The sequence below is a fragment of the Ctenopharyngodon idella genome, chromosome 16 (genome assembly GCF_019924925.1).
Source record: "Ctenopharyngodon idella isolate HZGC_01 chromosome 16, HZGC01, whole genome shotgun sequence".
NCBI lineage: Eukaryota > Metazoa > Chordata > Actinopteri > Cypriniformes > Xenocyprididae > Ctenopharyngodon > Ctenopharyngodon idella.
In genome coordinates, this window is record NC_067235.1 from 14,948,761 (window position 1) to 14,970,170 (window position 21,410).

Consider the following 21,410-nt stretch of genomic DNA (forward strand, 5'->3'; position numbering starts at 1 on the left):
TACTGGCACTGCATTCACAAACACTCAGCTGGGAGGGGAGGAACGGCAGACGCAGGGAAACAGCAGCTCCACCCAAACCCTCGGAGACACCCAAGAGCTATCAACATCGAGAGAACGTCGAGGGTGGGCATAGTTGACATACTAGGATAATATTTCTCATCCACTTCAACATGATGTGCTTAGATGAGCAATGCCCTAATTTTAGACTGAGCAAGTCGCAAAAGAGAAGGAGTGAGATTAAGAAACAAGCGATGGAAGGAGTGCAGGAGACTGTCTTAGGTGAAAGAGATTTAATCCTCAAGCAAAACTAGTGAACGAGAAAGAGTAATGAATAGAGAGTGGCACAAACAACCAAGTGAAAAACAGATATAAGAAAGAAGGAGAGGAAGAAAGTTCAGTGAAGGACAGTGTCTTCAGTATAAGGACAAGGTACTCTCATATCGACTGGTGTACAATATAAACACACATTATTTACATAACAATGTGGCTCAACAGTGGGTCCGTATCATCCACATCAATATATTTCATTCATTTTCATACACGCATCTGTTTCATATGTATAGTGTTAATGGGTTAGTTCACCCAAAAATGACATTTCTGTCATTAATTACAAACGCTCATGTTGTTCCAAACCCGTAAGACCTTCGTTCATCTTCAGAACACAAATTAAGATCTTTTTGATGAAATCCGAGAGGTTTCTGATCTCCCTATACACAGGAATGTCATAAATTTCAAGGCCCAGAAAGGTAGTAAAGACATCGTTAAAATAGTCCATGTGAGTACAGTGGTTCAACCTTAATGTTATGAAGCGACGAGAATATTTTTTGTGCGCAAAAACAAAACAAAAATATTCAACAATATCTTCTCTTCCATGTCAGTCTCCTACGCTGTTGACGTGTGTTTACGTCAGAACGCCGGCTCAATATTGGCCACTGTTCACACGCAGTGATGCTGACGCAGGAGCCGGCCAATAATGAGTCGGCGTTCTGACGTATAACCTGGAAGTGCTGCACTTTGTTTATTATGTGAAAAGCGTAGGAGACTGATATGGAAGAGAAGAAATTGTTGAAAAGAATAGTTATTTTTGTTTTGATTTTGCTCACAAAAATATTCTCATCATTTCATAACATTAAAGTTGAACTACTGTAGTCAAAAGACTATTTTAATGATGTATTACCTTTCTGGGCCTTGAAATTTGTTATGACATTGCTGTGTATAGGGAGATCAGAAACCTCTCAGATTTCATCAAAAATATCTTAATTTGTGTTCCGAAGATGAACGAAGGCCTTACGGGTGTGGAACGGCATGAAGGTGAGTAATAAATGACAGAAATTTCATTTTTGGGTGAACTAACCCTTTAAGCATTATTTTACATTTATATAATGTAAATTAAATCTATGCATGGAAATCTATGATATTTAATCTGCTGATTACTTTGTTAATTGAAAACCCAGCAGAATAGGCCAGTATAAAATGATCCCAAAAAGTATTTGGACATTTAAATGCATAAACATTGCATTATATAGCAAAATATCAAACAAAGATGGCACAAAAAAGTTGCTAGATTTATAAAACAATAGATGTTAAAAATTACTTTCACATTTTTAAATGTGTCCAAAAGTGTTTTGGGATCACTGTAGCTGGTCACCAGCATATGTTGTAATGCTAATGTGCTGATGTCCCCATTAGGCTTTTTAACTAGCTTAACTAGCAAGACTTTGTTGGTCAAGGTCAACCAGCTTCACCATAAAGATAATTCTGGTCAACGAAGCTCACCTGCCAAGTTTTGCTAGTAAACAGCATGGCTACGATGGTTCACAAGCCATCTAAAGGCCCGTTCAAAAAAAGGTGATAACTATAACCATAATAACTATAACTATAAAGTTTTAATACATTTCTAATTCTAGTTCTATTTTTATGACAATAAGGAAGCTAGCTATAACGATAACGACACAGGAAGGGTATCGTTGGAATCACTTTCAGAACAATTTTTTTTCCAGATTATAAATGATAAAAACATTGACAGGCAATCAGAATCCACCCAACTATTGTGACGTAAATCTGAGTGAAACGGCTTCTGGAATGAGAAAAATGTAGGGCAGGATTTGATTTCGTCTTTTGGGAATTGATTGGTTTGTAGGAAGTTGGTTGTTGCTAACTAAATAGAGGCAGACCTGAATGCCAGTTTGTAATCAGTTGCATGATATTTAGCCTCATCCTCCACCGAGACATATGTATGTCATGAAGAGAACAGACGTCGTTTCGAAGAGGAGGTGAATTGAACATTTTTGATTAAAGATTACAAGGGCATATGATTTTTTTTTTTTTTTTTTTTTTTTTTTTTTAAATAGTACGCATGGATAAATCATTTACAATAAGCACTGCAACATTCTGTAAAAAAATTATTAATTTTGATTTCATGGTGACTTTAAAGAGCTCGAGCATTTTAAGCTACAGACAACAAAACTGCAGCACGCCGTTTATAATAAACAGAATATTATCATGCATTGGTATGGATGCTAATATAGTTACCATTATAGTTATTGTTCTTGATGTGAACAGGCCTTAATTCTACGAGAATAGGGAAGTGCACAGAGGAACGATATTGTTGGAATCATTTTCAGAAAAAAATTTCCAGCTGATGAATGATAAAAATATCAACAGCCAATCAAAAAGCTCAAGCATTTAAAGCAGCAGATGACAAAACTGCAGCGCGCATAAAATAAGCAGAATGTTATCATGCATATTGGTGTGGGTACTAATCATATAGTTATATTTACAGTTATCGTTCTTTGTGTGAACAGGCCTTTAGCGCAGATAAGATGGCCTGTTTTTTAAAAAAGAAACTGTTTTACATTTTCAACCCGCAGAAACCATCAGTCAGAAGTCAGTTATATATGCCAAATAATCAAATCAGCTTTCTTATACAAATCAGCAATGCAGATAAATGAATAATGCATAATGTTCAGCATGTTGTGTAAATGAAGCCTTTAAAGAGAGTAAACAGATCTGTTGGTCACTGATTTTATGTACAGAGCCATCATAGAAATATCAGTTCAAATTCAGTGTATGTGTATTAGGGTCTATAATCTTATTCATAAGCAATTCTAATGCAGGTTATTGTGAAACATTATGAACATTAGCTTTTGAGAGTCCTTTATAACATCAGTTAATCTCCACAGGCAGCATAAGAGTATAAAAGATCTTCTGCTACTTAACTCACTGGCAGTCCTTCTGACAGCTAGCCATCACTACTGCTCTGCTGACCAAAACATTTGTCCAAGGGGTTGTAGGGGAGGGAAAGCAACAGGAACATAAGCCCTCCAAAAATGAGAATGGCCCCAGCCGAGCCAACACAAGCCACTGACCAGGACAGCTCGTGATGGAGAGGGATACTGTGATCGCTTGCCAATAAAGCCAGCACAGACTGGTGGAAAACAATGATGGACAACAGTACCAGGATACCTGGGGAAAGTAGAGATGAAAGGTCATTTTATTTAAAGGAACAGTTCACCTATTTTGATTCAACATGAAACATTTAGGAGCAAAATTATATTTGTATTCGATAAATTACAACATTTTTTAAAAGTGCTTCCTACTTTAGCTAACTACTTAACAGGTGTCACTGTGTGCTGTGACGAAGGGACATTTTAATATATAGACTATGACAGTTTAAGTTTTATAAATTAGGGTGTTTTCTAGTCGCATTTAATGTAAATTAGTTTCAATTTTTGATACTGTCACTCTATTGATCCTGATTGTATTTGTGTGATAAAAATAAAAATAAATAAAAATTAAAACTTTATGGACCTCCCATGCTAAAAACAAGTAACATTTTTGTTTACAATATTGAAATGTTTTCTTGGAATGCTTTTACTAATTGATTACAACAAAACATTGTGAATATGCAACAGGTTAATAACACATTGTCATAGGAACAACTAGTCAATATACTGATGTAAGTCAAGTAACGTCACAGTAGCGTGACTCGTAGTCCAGTAAGAGAGTCATTTATGAGGATTAAAGGTTTAGTTCACCCAAAAATGAAAATTATCCCATGATTTACTCACCCTCAAGCTATCCTATATATGACTATCTTCTTTCAGACGAACACAATCTGAGATATTTTTAAAAATATCCTTAGTCCTCTAAGGTTTATAATGGTTGTGAATGGGGGCCCCAATTTAAAAAAAGAAAGAAAAATAAATAAATAAATGCACCCATCCATAATCAAGAAAAATAATCCATAATCGATTTGGAGCGAAAGAGCAACCTTTGATCCGAGCGCAATGACGCAATGACGTACGCTGAGGCATAGAGGAGAGAGCAAAACAAAACACCGGTCATGAATTAGAAGTCTAAAACAAGAAATTTAAAAGAGAAATGTCGGATACAAGTGAAGAGGAGCTTGAGTTTGTTGCACAGCCCTATTTGTTTGAACCATGAGAGGCGTCTAAGCTTACAGTTCTCCTACATCCTGCGTCATACATCGCGTCAGAGGATTACTCATTTAGTCGAGTTACGCAGTATGCATAGCGGTCGTCCACCGGAAGCTAGTTATTTGAAGTTTCAAATATAGATATTTTTATTACAAAAACCCATCGCTTCACTTCAAAAGGCCTTTATTAACCCACTGGAGCCGTATGGATTACTTTGATTATGGATGGATGCATTTTATTTTATTTTTTTTTTTCAAAATGCGGGCCCCCGTGTTGTGCTGAATTTCGACCCCCTGCCAGATTACTACCCCTAGTATTGGTAAGTTTAGGAGTAGGTGTGGGGGAGGGGGAGGGGTTAGGAATAGGAGTTAGGAATGGGCTATATGCACGGAGCGTTCTTTAGAACTTCCGCATTAATATAAGCCAGCTCGAAAACTTCCGGTGAGATGTCATTTGCTGGTGTGTTGAGCATCAGTAGTAATATTTAGTTTATAATCAGAATATAGTCACTTAAATAGTCAGGCATAGCATTAATTTAGTTATTCAAACGTAAGACGGCATAAAAAATAAATAAATAAAGACATACCTCATTGTTCCTCCTCGGCTAAATTCAATTCGACCATCAGTTTTCACACTTTTATGTGGAAAAAAAGCTTCAAAAATTAAATATTTATTGTGCACTTTAGTTCAGATTAATTGAATAAAATGTGTGTTTTTACAAGTGTGCTGAAATCATTGATATTGCGCTGCATTGACTGACAGCTGCTGTAATTACAAAGGGAAAGCGCGGTGCTCGCTTTCTGTCATGAATCACAAGAAAAGTTATTGTTTTTCTTAAGATTTTTTGAGTATTTCATACTTCACATTGACAAAATGTATTTTTAAACCTATAATGTTTAATATTTAGTCAAAAACGAAGTGAAAAACGAGTAGAGGAAATGGCTTATATAAGCGCAAATAAATGCTACTTTGCCGCCACCTGCTGGTTAAAGTGGTAATTATGGTCTTTTTTATTTTTAAATAAGTGTTTTCTATCAAATGTTGAATTTCCTACATTTTGAAACGTTTGGTTTTACAATGGGGACAATCTCAGAAGGATGAACAAATAATGTTTGTGGTCATCACATTAAAAATAACATTTGAAGTGCTGGGGGAAAAAATGTGTGTGCTTGTCTAATTACAGACACTGCGTTTTTAAACGGTCCCAATAGCTTCGTCTTTATTGCAATCAATAAAACTGGTTTATTGGAAAATTAGGTAAATGTGATAAGTGCATTAAAATATGAATACAATATTAAGTCAACCATTGATGGTTTTGTGTCGATGTACAGCGACTACAGAATGAACAGCTAACAGTTCCCCGGAAATGCCCGAGCTGGCTTAACGCCAACCAGGAAGTAACCGTGCATATAGCCCATAGGGGTGGGGTTAAGAGTAGGCAATTAGGTAGCGACTTCAACGAGGGGGGTAATAATTTGGCAGGGGTTTGAAATTCGGCACAACACCCCATTCACTACCATTATAAACCTTGGAGGACTAAGGATATTTTTAAATATATCTCCGATTGTGTTCATCTGAAAGAAGATAGTCATATACACCTAGGATGGCTCGAGGGTGAGTAAATCATGGGATAATTTCCCTATAATAACAGTTCAGAACAATCAGTGGCTGCTTGATTCTAATTCAAATGCATGAATTCATGGACAAGTTTGAGGATCTTTCCTGATTCTTTTGACTGACTCATTAAAAAGAACCTGTTCATAAGAGTAATTTGTGAATCAGACATCACGGCTTGCGCTGTGATCAGGAAACACTGCCGCGCACTCTAACGAGATTATATTACGAAACCAAATATTATGAACGCACACATTTTTCTTGACTGTCGCCAATAGCAACTACATTTTAAATTGTAAGTTTTTATTATCTATTTTAGTTTCAGTCTGGAGCTGCATGTGACTGTGAAGGCTTCAATATACTTCAAGCTAAATTGAAGAACGAACTGGTGTGACGTCAAATAAAATCAGGTCAAAACAAAATTCATTTCGAGAGTTCAAAAGAGCTTGCAAAATTTACCAATTTTAAACTATCATTATTCCATGCTGATTACATAATAGGTAGGTGTGCTCTGGGGCTCCAGAAATCTTCTTCTGGTTAATTTCTTCTTGTTCAGTCCGTGAAAGAGCTGAAGAGCTGGTTTATAGTAAAAATTGAAGTTAAACTGAAGTAATTCTAATTGAAAGCGTCACTGTTTTTTCATGTTTAATACCGCAAAGCTGCTTGCTTTAAAGAAATCTATTGTGTGAAGTGCTATATAAATAAATGTGACATGACTTGACTAGAGTGGCAAATTGCAGAGCTGGTGCAAACTAAGGCTGTAACCATGTCTTGAACATTGGGGGGACCAATTTTTTATAAAGCATAAAGAAATAGAACAATGAAGGAAATTCTAGGTCTAATTCTAGTTGAGAAATAATTATTTTGAACTATTTGCAAATAATATTTGCATTAATTTGCATTAAAATATGCACACATGCACTTTTATTTGTATGCCTAATATGTCGAAAACATAAAACGTTTGGTCTTGTCACACTCTGTTAGGAATTACATGAATCACGTAAACTTTCAATTCAAAACGTCCATATTTGAGAAAAAAGTCAAGTTGTTTGCATTTACATCCTCACTGACTATCTTAACGTTAAACTGATGCTTCGCGCTGGAATTCACACCCTGCTTCTGTGAACAGTAATCCCCGCCTACTTTGATTTGATTGGCCATCTAGTGAAGGGTGATTTCAAAACACTGCTTCGAAGCTTCATGAATCTTTTGTTTCGAACCAGTGGTTCGGAGCACCAGTCACGTGATTTCAGTAAACGAGGCTTCGTTTACGTGATCCGAACCACTGATTCGAAACAAAAGATTCGTAAAGCTTTGAAGCAGTGTTTTGAAATCAGCCGTCACTAGATATTGTTGAAAAGTCATTATTTGTTTTTTTTTTGGTGCACAAAAAGTATTCTTGTTGCTTTATAATATTAAGGTAGAACCACTGTACTGTTTTAAATATGTCTTTAGTAGCTTTCTGGATCTTGAGAGGTTCAGTGACATTGCTGGCAATAGAGACCTCACTGAGCCATCGGATTTCATCAAAAATATCTTAATTTGCGTTCCGAAGATGAACAAAGGTCTTACAGCTGTAGAACGACATGAGGGTGAGTAATAAATGACATTATTTTCATTTTTGGGTGAACTAACCCTTTAAATATCAGTGGTTACACCTGACTTGTGAAGAACATCTCAAGAAATACAGCTGACACTGAAATATAGTCAGCTGTATTTCTTGATGCCTGACATTGAGATGGTTGAGGTTTGAGCTCAGAATCTCAGCAATGGGACATAGTGCACTTGACCATTGCCAATCCTAGTCTAGAACATTGACTCACCCGAGCGCCTCAATAAAACGTGGCCTCCTCCATAACTACTTCAGATTTACTGCAGATGAATGGTGCTAATGTGTTTTAAAGTCACTGGATGCAGTTATGAGGTGTTTGAAAAGTACCTGAGAAGACGAAGCAGATGGTAGCAGGCTTGAGGAAGAAGGGCACACTCTTACTGAGAGACATAGTGATACACAGAGAGCCCATGACCATCAGAAACAAACTGAACAAAGCCAACATTGCACCTGTTATATGCAAACCTAAGAGAGAAACAAAGCAAGCACTGAGTTATACTAGTTTTGATACTAAAAGTCTCCATCATTTTACAATATAGGCAAAAGTATGTGGACAACCAGACCCTGGGGCATTTGATTTCAAAACAATTGGCATTAATGGCCCTCCCTAACAGCCTGCACTCTTCTGGGAAGTCTTTCCACTGGATGCTGGAACATGGCTGAAGGGATTTGCTTCCATTCAGACAGAAGAGCATTAGTGAGGTCAGGGACTGATTTTGGCCGATGGGATCTGGCACATGTTCGGCATTCCAGTTCATCCCAAAGGTGAGGTTCAATCTTAAACTTTTATGTTAGTGTCGTGCTCTACCAGTTGAGATACAGGAAAACTATTAGCTCAACTGGTATCATAAAACTTGTGCTATATTCCAAGTCATCTGAAGTCATACAAAAGCTTTAAATGAGCAACAGACCAAAATTTAAGCCATTATTCACTGGAAATCTTGATTGTAAATGAATCAGTTGAGCCAGTTAAGAAAACAGTCTGAATGCTTTAGTCATGAATCAAACTGATCAGCATCTTGAGTTTAACTTACTAACAGTAAACAGTTCACTGGTGGGAGATTTTCAGTGAATAATAACTTAAATTTCTGTAAAATTATTGTATGAATGAATTCAGGACAGGAAACATAGCTTATGTTTTATATGAACCACTTTTAAGATCGTTTTATAGTGCTTTTGCATTCTTTTTTGATTGTAATTGCATGGAAAAAGTGACCAGTACATTCTTCAAAATGTCTCCTTTTATGTTCCACAGGAAAAAAAAAAAAAGTTATACAGGTTTGGAACAACACGGTGGTGAGTAAATTATGACAGAATTTTCATTTTTTGATGAACTATAACTTTAATTGGCCTTGACAAACCTGTTAAAAGAGATATTTTGGGTGTATTTTGTTGGGGCATTCAGGAATTGTGTAAACTGAAATAAGAATTGAACAAGAAAGGAGCTCAAGAATGATAATTCTTGTGCATGTATGGGAGGTGGAGAGATGGAGAGTCATGGAGCAGTGGGAGGAGACAGAAACACATGACTGATTTTCAATGAGAGAAACAGTGTGGAAGAAGAGAGAATGAATAGATGAGAGAGCAAAGACGAGGATCACACATAGAAGGCAAAGAGAGAAAGAGGGCAGAGTATACAGGAAGAACTTACTTTTTTGTGTCGTTTTCTTAAATATGACAGCATTCTCTCCAGAAGTGTAGAATTTAAAGAATGTGCAGTTTGATTCTGAGGGCGAAACATGAGACAGTGAGAAAGAAAAATGAGGCAGAGAAGGTGAAGAATAAAAATCAGTCAGAGAAACAGAAAAAGGCACTTGAGCTCTCTGCTGTAAGCCCTGTGAGGGTCATTGTGTATTAATGTGTCGAGGACACAGAGCAGCCCTCTCACATATGGCACTGAAAGAACAAGAGAGACAAAGAGAGCGAGGCAGATGGAGAGGGAGGGAATGAGAGCGAGGCAGATGGAAAGAGAAGATGAAGGGCAGAACAAGGAAGAGGGAACAGACTCAGGTTAATGTATACAAAATAAAATCCAGTCACTCTCTCTCATCCTCTGCAGCTGTAGTCTTCTTATATTTCCAGATTTTTCACTCATGTTCTCTATATTTAGACTTGCAACCAGGCAGCAGTAAGATTGCAGTTTATCCATATGACTGACCTTTCAGCTATAACCGTGACCCATCACACGTCTTTTTTCCAGAACTTATCCTAATTGGAAAAAATCTGTGCTCACTCCAATTTTTTATAGTCAAATTACAGCTAATATGAGATTTAAAACAAAAATCTAATTAGATGGTATACCAAAATAAGGAAAATATCCACATATATATACATATATTTGTAAGCTTTAACTAGACATACATAAAGTGTCTTTAGAAGTCAATATATTGTTTTTTTATTTTCACGTCAGTGAACATAAACCTATTACTGACCTAAAGTCCACAGAAATCCATTTTTTGTCAATTTGTTCGAGGTTGATTCAGGGTCAGTTCACAGAACACATTCTCGCATTCTCCGTCCATGGTATTTTTTAAGTACACATGAGTCAGACTGATGTTTTTGGCCATCTTGATGTTTCTTGCTGTTATTTCTTGCGTATCTCTGCATAAATGTCACATTTTAAGACGGTGTCAAAAAAAGCTGATCTTCAATTTTGAAAATGTTATGAAGAAACCTTTTTACATGAGCGCTATTATTTACGTACGGGTCAAGGCATGATTAAATGTGTTATTTTTTTATAATTTTGTTTTATAATCAGATAAAAAAATATAATTTAAGGATTTTATATATATAAATACTAATCAATTTGACAGCCTTATTTAAATAGAGGCACACACACGACATATACACAGTCAAGTAAGGTCACTGCTGAGAGCTGCACTAGATATGATTAGCATAGAGCTGGTAATGTAATATTGAACAGATCTCTTAAAAATGCATCATGGAAGTCATAACCGAGAATGAAAGCAGGTCATCTCTTTATAACATTCAAACATCCAACTACTGAGAATTTTTAGTTATCACTATTTAAATGTTCGATGCAGAAACCAAACTAGTTGCCTTTTCTTTGAATTTGCCAAATCCTTTAAACTTTGCCAGGAAAAATAGCCCAAAAAGTTGCTGCTCTGCATTCTCAGCTAAAGGGGTGTCGTGTTATGATCTGTTATGACAGGTTCAAGTAGAGAGTGGAACTGTTCCTTAACAGAGCTGGCAGTCGGACCAATGGCACTGTTACAAGAGACATCATCACAGTCCTCTGGGTCTTACAAACTGAGGCAAATGAAACTCCCTGGCTCTCTGTTTATGCGTGTTGTTATGTGAGAGGTTTGATGAATATCACAAACCAGAACTAGGTAAACTAAGCCACTCTTACGGCATCTCAGAAAGTCAACCGTCATTAATAATATCACTGTTTGGCTGTATGTGAGCTGAATGCTGCTTTGTCTTTAAAAATAATTATGCATGATCTGTTCCTCCTGCTGACCCTGATACATACATATAAGTACGCCGTACACATTTCCAACAATACATTATATTATTAAAACTCTAAAACTCCAAATGTAACAACAACACGCCAGATTTAGTTTATTCATTTAGTAAATCTAATCATTTCTTTTTAGTTCCTTATTAATTTGTATTTTTATCTCATGATGTCAGCCTCCAGCTTCCCCTGGAGCAAAGCAAACACTGGATTGGTAGGGTGTGTATGGTGACTATGTTCAGAATGGAATACTATCATTCTGCCTAGTGCCTACTAAATTTTACACTGTAAATTTTTAAAAATAGCATGTGAAACAGAATGCATTATGCAACAAGAAATGTATTAAACAGCATTATGGTATATTATTGTCCACAATCTCATCATGCTGCATGTTTAATGACGGCATGAAACAGAAGTTTCCATTATCTTTGCTCCCCTATTGTGACGTATATCTGAGTGAAATGGCTTCTTGAGCAAGAAAAAATGGGTGGAACTTGATTTTTTTTTCATCAGGAATTGATTGGATGGTTGTGGTTTGCAGTTGCCGTGATGTCATGTGAGTGACAGGTTGTCCCGCCCTCACGCAAGTAAACACATCATCAGAGAAGAGGTTTCACTGCAAGCGGGAGGGAAGTTATTTTAATTAAAGATTACGAGGGCACATGAATTAAAAAAAATAATGATGTGCACAGATAAATCATTTATAATAAATACTGCGATATTCCATAAAAAATAAAAATTGTACATTTTGATTTTATGGTAAGTGTCCAATTATCATATCTTGGGGAAAAAAAAAAAATTGTTGTTTTCCATTTTAAATACTATTTTTTACATCAATTATATTGTCCAAATTTTTTATTTTTTTTGTAAAAGAATACATATAAAAAATATTTAAATAGTGAGTCAATTTAAGAAACAGATGTTAAAATTTACAACATATATGAAAATATGTTAATATTCAAGCACACTGCATTGTGGGATACAGTATGTAGCAGGTCATCATACAGAAAATCTGCATACTGTATACTACCTACTGCAGAGCCAGTGAGAGAAGTACCATGGTAGTATGCTGTTTTGAATATAGACAGCTACGATGAATCTAAATATAGTGTTTACATGAACGCTAAATAAAGTGATCGGGTTGATGTGCGCTTTTTATGTCACAAGCTTCAAATCGAAATGGATTTTTTGACATGCACACACTGCACGAATGTAGTTTCCCGCTGTTTACTAGCAGGGGGTTTACTGCATACTAGCCATTCTCCTATACTGCTTCTTTTCTTTGTTTTGAAGAGCAGACTTAACATTTGTCTATTTCGGGTCCTAATTAGGAGACAATGAGCGCATGAACCTTTGTGCCATGCTCCTTATATCTATCAAGCAGTAAAAATGCCCATCTGTGGATGAGAGTCCGAAACAAGGACTGGTGGGACGTTGTCCTGCTCCACTTCAAAGACAATGACACTTCATTCAACAACAGCTCGTTCCACGAGTACACCACTGCACATGTGCAGTACTTTCCAGTTTTGGGTTTTAATCCAATCAAGTGTTTTCATTTCCTCTCGATCGGATTAGAGAGTTTAAACAACCCCTGACAATTCAAATGAAATTCAGATTCAGCCAGTTCATTCCGACTGACGTGATTAATTGTAGTGTTGTCAAGATACTGGAATTTCTAACTTTGATATGATATCTTGAAAAATATCGATATTCGATACCATTTTCAAAACCACGGGAAAAAACTGCCATATATACTGCCTTACAGATCTTTTTATTATTATCTCATAATTTTTTGATAATTGTGTATTTTTGTTGCAATAGCTTACACACAGCACAGGGAGGCTTTATTTGTATCATTGAACTAGATTTACAAAAAAAGTAAACAGTCACTGATAAAATAAGAAATAAATAAATTGCAAATGAGCACAAATAAATAGAATAGAATAGAATAGAATAGAACAGAATAGAATAGAGAGACAAATGAAATAAACATGGCTTTAAGTTTTTCAGGTGGGTCTAACAGTAGTATTCAGGTAAGAAATACTGCAGAAATTAATGTAATCAAGTGTAAAATAACACTGGATAGTCTTCATTGTAAAAATTAAATAGATTAATGCTTACAATTAAATGTACAAAAGTTATTCAGTCAAGAGCAGTGAGGGACTTTCTCTTTTAATTTACATGACAGACAGCAGAAGATTTATTAGACTGCTGTCACTTTAAGAGCTTATGCACTGATCCAATATACAACATGCCCTTTCTTTCTCAACTATTTACATTCCAAAACTTACTGTTTACCTGAATACTCACCAAGAAGGGCATTTTGACATAATTTTGTGTGTATTTGATCGTTTAAGCGCAATAAGCCATGAAAAACAACTCAATTTGGTACTCGCAAGCTGTTTGAGAGGCGGCTTCAAGTGCGTATCACTTATATAGAGCAGTGGTGCACATGCTTTTGTTGTGAGCACGAAAACTGCAGGAATTAATAAAATCATGCACAATACGAGCACTATTCAACCAGAGCGAATGAAACAAGTGAGTGAGAGAAGGCAGGTGTGTGTCAATTCACTGTCTAAGAGAAGAGAGAGCGAGTATTGGTGTATCGATACTGCAGAAAAGGGGTATTGGAACCGTTTCAGATATTTCAGTATCGATACGTATCAAAATAGTAATATTTTTGACAACACTAGTTACATGTAACTATTTTATTCTGACTGTGCTACTAGTCTGATTATTAGGGTCCATGTATTGACTGAGTATGTGAGACACAGAGAACAAGTGCTCTCACCTCCAGGCAGTTCTGCAGGTCCACAGCTCTCTCTCTCTGGGTCAATATCTGACACCCATAGCGTGCGAATGCATGATTTCCAAAGGCCGTAATGTGCCATCTCACACGTCTGATTGTTCCTGAAGTGTTTTGGCTGGGATACCTCCACCCAGAACTCTGTGCCCATGCCAAGTACCGTCAGAGTCACGCCTATGAGGGCGATGAAAAATGCCAGCTTGATTTTGCCCTCCTGGCTGTCACTCATTCGAGGGGGCCTTGGCCGTTTACCTGCACGCCCGCTCTTACTGCCAGGTCCACCTACTCTCCCATCCTCTTCTTGTGGCAAAAAAAAGTTGGACCACATGGCGGACACAAAGCTTTGAGATAAGAGAGGAAAACTCCCAGAGGCAAAGTCAAGAAAGGGGACAAACAGAAATGACTAAAGTAAAAAAAACAGGAGACTAGAGAGATTAGTCTGGAGTCAGCTGGACCGACAGATAACGAGAACGCAGAGAAGTATATTAATAGAAAGCTCAAAAAGGAACAGGAAATGATAGTGAATTACAATGGTCTGTGATTTAAAAAGAATCCGGCGTGCAAGAAATTCAAGTGACAGGGGGTCATTTCTGAAGAACGCAGAGTGGGAATTAACTGACGCCTACAAACGCGAGAAGGTTTGATAACAAACTAGACAGGAATAATGGGTAGATGAAAAGAACGACTTGATGAGAGACATTGGATTGAGGCCTTATAGAGTTGTGAAAAGATGACGCATTCCTTTTTTAAGAACCTGCAGAAAAAAAAGAAGAAGAAAAAAATAGTAATCAAAAGACAGTACATTGAGGGTAGCAGAAAGACTGAAGGATGCATTTATCATATGATCTACAATCTGTTTTTCCCTTTAATCACTAAACATTGCACATTTTTTAAACAACTTGCCAATGGGGTTGAAAAACATTATTCAAGATACTTTAGATGCTTACTACTTCTAATTAATAACTGTAATTCTAACTTCATTCTAATGTTTTACCAACTTCATTCTAACACTACAGTAAGTTTGAATTGGTTAGCATTAGAAAATGCAGTAGGTATCATGAATTTACAACAACAGCCATTATTAACAGCAGTTATGAAAAAAAAATTACAATAAGGTTCTATTTGTTAACATTAGTTAACTACATTGGTAAACATGAAATTACAACAATGAAAAATACTTCTAAAGCATTAACCATAGTTCATTTTAATTAAACATTTGCTAATACATTATTTAAATAAAAAGTTGTATCTGTTAATATTATTTAACGGACTTCAGCTAACATGAACTATCAAAAAACATTTGCATATTAACTAACGTTAACAAAGATCAATAAATACTGTACTGAAAATGTATTGCTCATTGTTAGTTAATGTTAGTTTTTAGTTAATGCATTAACTAAAGTTAACTAATGAAACATTATTGTCAAGTGCTGCCGCAAGAATTAATTTAATAATAATTTAAAAATATTCTTTTTATGTTCGGATATCACACACTAACTAATATTAACAAAATCAACCTTATTATAACTTTCGAATTTAGAAGTAAAATTAAAATTGAGTTAAGAAAATCGGTAACACTTTATTTGTTACATATATTACAGTTACTGTAGTAATAACTATAAATTATGCATAATTACATGCAACTAAGCCTAAACCAAACCCTAACCCTAGAGTAAGTACAAGTAGTTAATTGTACTCAGTACTTAAATATATAATTACACTGTAACACAGACACCTTAAAATAAAGTGTAACCAGAAAATCTAATTAAATTACAGTTAAAATTATTATTTAAAAGCAATTTAACAAGACTTGTTTTTAGAATATCTTAAATAAAAAATATAATAAAATGTATTTGAAATACATTTTTTTTTTTTTTGTACTAAGTGTGCTAAAATACATTTACGTGTATATATGCTAAATAAAAATACCCTGCAATTGTACTAAACTGGTATACTTAAAGTCTGCTAAATTGGAAGAATTAATTTTGTACTTTAATTGTGTGGAACTAGTGCTGAGGTCCAAAGATATAAAGATATACTGAAGTATATTTGATTGTGCTAAAGTGGAACTATTGCAAGTATACTTTGGGTACACCTTAAATATCTTGCATTTAAAGACGGCTATTATATAAAAATCATACATTACAGATACATATTAATAGTGATATTAAAACACCTTTTAGGCATAATATTAAGAAATGTGCATTGTGCAATAAAGAAATCCTCCAAATAAAGATTAATTATAATTTTATATCAGTAAGTTGTAAGTGATGTGTCAATAAATATGTTAATAGATTTGAAGTATACTTAGTATGAAATAAATGTATTATAAATAGATTTTGGTACAGGTTTTTTTTTTTTTTTTTTTACTGGGGTTAAGTTGTTTTTTTTTTTACCCCACTGATATTTTTTACCAGAAAACAAGACATTCTGCAGCATATTCATTCAACAATACACTTTTAATTCTGAACTTTTTTCTTTGCTGTTATAGTTAGTAGAGTTAGTAGACAGCGAACACCCTAATACATGGAAAACAAAGTTATACCTTTGTCCTCTGTTCAATAAGCACCCAGGCAGCTTGCTTTCAGAGAGGGTTAGTATGGGTCACAATTAGGTCACATTGTCTTAGAATTAGCCATGCCAGATGCGACTCCAAGATAACAACACATACCCGCATAACCCGGCCCACTTTAGCCCAGCCTGTTTGATCTGTGCCATTTTAAGGCCTCATAAATACCCGAGCATTACGTGTACAGAGAACTATTAGATCTATGGACAGAGAGTTTCAAGGTGTTCGGCGTTCTGCTATTCTAAAAAAAGACGCGAGAGCGGGAAGAGTTTAATGTGGACTGCACAGACTCAAGGTTGATTGAGAATGAATGCGAAAAGTAGAGCCAGGTGGAGCAGCAGGTGTTAATTCATGTGTGACAGACAAACCAACAGAGGGTCTAAAGTCGTTATCACTGTCCCTGTAGACAGAGGAAGTACTACAGGACAAGGCTCACTGAAGCCAATCACCCACAGAGGAGCAATAAAAACACAAGGCAAGAAACAAGCATGTGCCCCATAGCCAAAATTATAGCATGATAAACTCACAAACATGCCACGGCAGACACGTTTGAAATAGCTACAATAAATCTCCAAACATATATGTATTGTAAAATATAGTACAAACAAATGATATTTAAACATTTTTTTTTTTAACTTTCAAGACATTAGAATATCTTATTAAAAATATGCCCAGTTTCACAGACAAGGCTTAAACCCAGTACCAGACTAAAATGCATGTTTGAGCTGTTTTAACTGAAAGTAACTTGTACTGGCATATCTTAAAATATGTCAGTGACATTGTTTGTCTCAAGATGCACACCAGTAATGTTTTTTTTCCAAGGCACATTTATAAAAGCTATTTAAATGTCCTAATTGAACCAAGGCCTAGTCCTGGCTTAATCTAAGCCCTGACTGTGAAACCAGGCAATAGTCTTTATTAACCAAAATTAGCATTTTTAGCAGCACAACAAAAATAAACAACTTTAATAATAATAATAATAATAATAATAATAATAATATGTTAAAATAAGTTACAAGATAACTTTACTTATGCAAAATTACAGAGAATATTGAACTAATTTTATTTTTCTTAGCCCAGAGGCAAATAGTTTAAGTATACACTACTGTTTTTTTTTTTTTAAAGACAATGATAGTTTTACAAAAAGTACTTATCCAAAGTAACTCTAAAGACTTTTACATTGTTACAAAATGTAAAATGTCTTTTTCACATAGATTATGTAAACTTTCTATTCATCCATTCAACTCCAAAAAAAAAAAAAAACACTTTCCACAATAACAACAAAACAAAAATATTAGGCAGCACAACTATTTTCAACATTGATAATAAGAAATGTTTCTTTAGCACCAAAACAGCATAAATGATTTCTGAAGGATCCTGCAACACTAAAGACAGTGTCACATCAAAATAAAAATGATATTTTACAGTTTTTACTGCTTTGAACAAATAAATGTAGCTTTGCTGAGTATAAAATAATTCTTTCAAAAACATAATAAAATCTTACATTTAATACAATACAATACGCATAAAACATAAAAATGCAAATGAGGTGAGAAAAATGAACTTAGTTCCATATACTCAGCTTTAAGTCAATTTATATCAGAAAACAAGCCTGTTATTTCACTGGAAAACAAGATAAAAATCCAGAATACGAAATTTGCAGTGTGACTACACATAGATATAATAACTAGTTATTCAGTAAAAGTTTTGGGGGCCATTTTATGTTTTTTAAGTTACAGTCATTTGAGATATAACTGTCAAAACACTAAACATGACCTGGAAATGTAACACAGGCTATAATTAACCCACCAAGATCATCTCCACCTCCATCGCAGCTCTTTAAATTACCCCAACTCTGTCAAAACTTTCTTCAAAACAGTTACGCTTATATAATATGTATACTATACTTTGCTAGCTGTTGCCTCAAAAGGAAAAAGTCTACACCCATTCCTAAGGGGCTCACATCTCAGTCAAGAGACAAATTGTCAGCCAGAATAAAAGAAACCAATTGTCATTTTAAAGTAACAGGGTTTCAGCCCCAAAACTCACACACAAGATCTACTATACAGACTCCAGAAGCCATGTATAAACATCTCTCATCACAAAAAATTACATCCAGACCAATGGAACTGCCTAAATGTTTATAGTGTATCAGACAGTTAGACATATGCAAACATAACTGATGACACTTCATGTCAAATATTTAACAGTGTTGTGATTGTGTGATGCAATAAAATTATAAATTATAATTTTTAAAATTCAGGTTAATATACAAATTCATTTACACATGTAGCAGTTCAGAAATAATACATTTATACTTATATCAATACATCCATGCATTTTAGATTCTGATTTTTAGACAAAAATAAGTTATCAAATGTGCAATCACTCTTCCTGAGAGCATAATAAAATAATTTTATAAGCTGCACAACATAAAACTACTAAATTTAAGGCTTATGTCACAGATTTTATTAAACTATGACAGTATGCATGTGTGCAGTAAGTGCATTGAAAAGCCATCAAGCTTTAGCAACAGTGAGAGCAATCAAATCCTGACCTGTTCTGTGTGGGTGCAGATCTGATGACTAGATACATGAAACTCAACTGAGAGAGTAGAAGGAGGGACGCAAAGAGAGCAAGAGAGAAAAAAAAGAGATAGAGAGGGTGGAGAAAAGTGGGGGGCTCATGCAATCAAGTTGAAGATACTTTTAATGTATGACAGCTTAAGCACGAGTAGATGGTCCAAGCAAGAGCTTTCTATGCAGGGAGAGATTTTTAATTTTTCAGTGTAGGTCAGTGTGAGTTTTGCATGTGTGTGAGAAATAAAGTCGGGTGTATGTCAGCTGATCCATGGATGTTTGCGTGTGCGCGTACAGGCAAGGGGTCTATTTTGGACAAGCACCTGTTAATGACATTAAAAGCGTGGGAGTTACAGTTGCAAAGACAGAAAAGAGAGAGAGGACTGTTTATAAGGAAAGAGAGAGCAGCTGATAGGGCAGCTTAGAAAGTTATAATGGCATTAAATCAAAGATGATGTGCGAGAAAGAAAAAAGGTGATAATAAAGATGGTTAGAGAGCTGGCTATAAGACATAATATTGGGGCATAGGTGAAAATCAAAAATAATGAAGCCATAAAGATGGTCACTAATAAGCCAACAGAACATGTGTCTATTCATTCATTAGTAGTAGTTTATTCATATAAAGCCATTTCCGTTCCATAAATGCTTTTAGATACAGCCCTGAATAAATCAGTAGAAAATATTTGTAGTCTTTGTGATCTCTCCAAAGTAATGAGAACTATTTCACTGAACAAAGCAGAATATAAAACTACACTTGAGTATATTATATACTTGCTAAGACTTGGTCCCATTAACGTCACATTCAACCAGTGTTGGGATAGTTACTTTTAAAAGTAATGCATTTCAATATTGCGTTACTCCCTAAAAAGTAACTAATTGCGTTAGTTACTTCTTATGGAAAGTAATGTGTTACTTAACTTTTGCGTTACTTTTTCTCATCTGGGCTGGGCTGTTTGTTTGTTTTTATAACAAAAAAAAAGGTTCTATTTTTGGCAAATGTACAGGCCCTTCCACACCAAAAGTGAAATGAATAACCCTTAGGCTGAAGGAAATGCAAATTCACGCCTGTACAGTAGAGGGCGCAGCTCAAACAAACAAGCCTTTCAGCTGTGCTGCCATTCTGGAATACAGAAGAATAGGATGCAGGAGTAGTAGTAAATGAGTAAATGTATGCTCACATTTAGTCTAGTCTAGAATAACCATCATGTTCACACAGCGCACACAACGCTTCTGTACTCACAATTTCTCTCAATATGGGGACAGTAGAGCTGTCAATACATGGGAAAACAAAGTAACTTGCATTACTTATTTGAAAAAGTAACTCCGACCTTTTGTTGTAAATTTAAAAGTAATTTGTTACTTTACAAGTTACTTGAAAAAAGTAATCTGATTACATAACTCGCGTTACTTGTAATGCGTCACCCCAACACTGCATTCAACATTGCAAGCTGCTGATTTGTTACCATGATAATGTTATCTAGCTGGCTAACATAGATGAGGTCTTAACAAATTTGCAAAAACTAAAAATTTATCAGTATGTCTCGCACCATATGCCATTGTTTTCCTGCAAAAGTGTTTAATTTATTGACATTGCAGGTGATTAATTTCCAGGTGCAATTTTTTTTGCTAAACAAAGTTTAAAATAAAAACTAGTTATATAAAGAAAAAAAAAAACATTAAAATGGTCCATTCTTCTGTGGGAGGGCACATAAATAGTAAACAGAAATACTGAACTGGCTGAACCAGAAGATTTATAAAAAAATAAAAAAAAATAAAAAAAAATCCTTACTGTTGAGCTTGTGAACAAATTTTTCCTGGCTCCCTATAAAGTATTGGTCAACAGGTTTGGAATAAATTTTCAGAACTTTTTTCACAACATGCATCAGATGGTCCGTAGTTGTGCCACTGATGACTGAGACTAGGAGATCATGTTTTAACTAGTTATGCAATTTGTTTTCTACATAATAAAAAATAAAATTATATTCATATACCCTTGCCAAGCTGCTAAAAGAAGTTTATTATATTCTATTAAAATTAACCACCCACTAAACAGCTTTTTTCCCCCAATTTCCGCAGAGCACTTTATTCAATTTCATACTCCTGGACTTGTGAAGCACATTCTGCTCCTCATAATCTCTAATTCTCTGTATTTGATAATTTCCAATCAGCTCAAAGAAGCACATGAGTATCGGTAATCAACATATTTCATTGATATTTTTTCCTGTTTTTTATTTGAGAGAAAAAAAAAAAAAACAAACAAACAAACATACAACACCCCACCCCACCCACCCCCATGCCCAAATAATGGCC

General features: G+C 35.1%; 1 protein-coding gene across 1 annotated transcript; it reads right to left on the reverse strand.

Moving 5' to 3' along the window:
• Positions 1–1,248: 1,248 nt before the first annotated feature.
• cacng6b (calcium channel, voltage-dependent, gamma subunit 6b) lies at positions 1,249–21,398 on the reverse strand. Its single transcript, XM_051864490.1, has 5 exons — positions 19,079–21,398; positions 13,938–14,706; positions 9,317–9,391; positions 7,993–8,130; positions 1,249–3,465 (listed from the first exon to the last, which is right to left on the reverse strand). Exons 2-5 carry the CDS (start codon positions 14,278–14,280, stop codon positions 3,242–3,244), a joined length of 780 nt encoding a protein of 259 aa, XP_051720450.1. The 5' UTR covers positions 14,281–14,706; positions 19,079–21,398; the 3' UTR covers positions 1,249–3,241.
• Between the last annotated feature and the right edge of the window lie 12 nt (positions 21,399–21,410).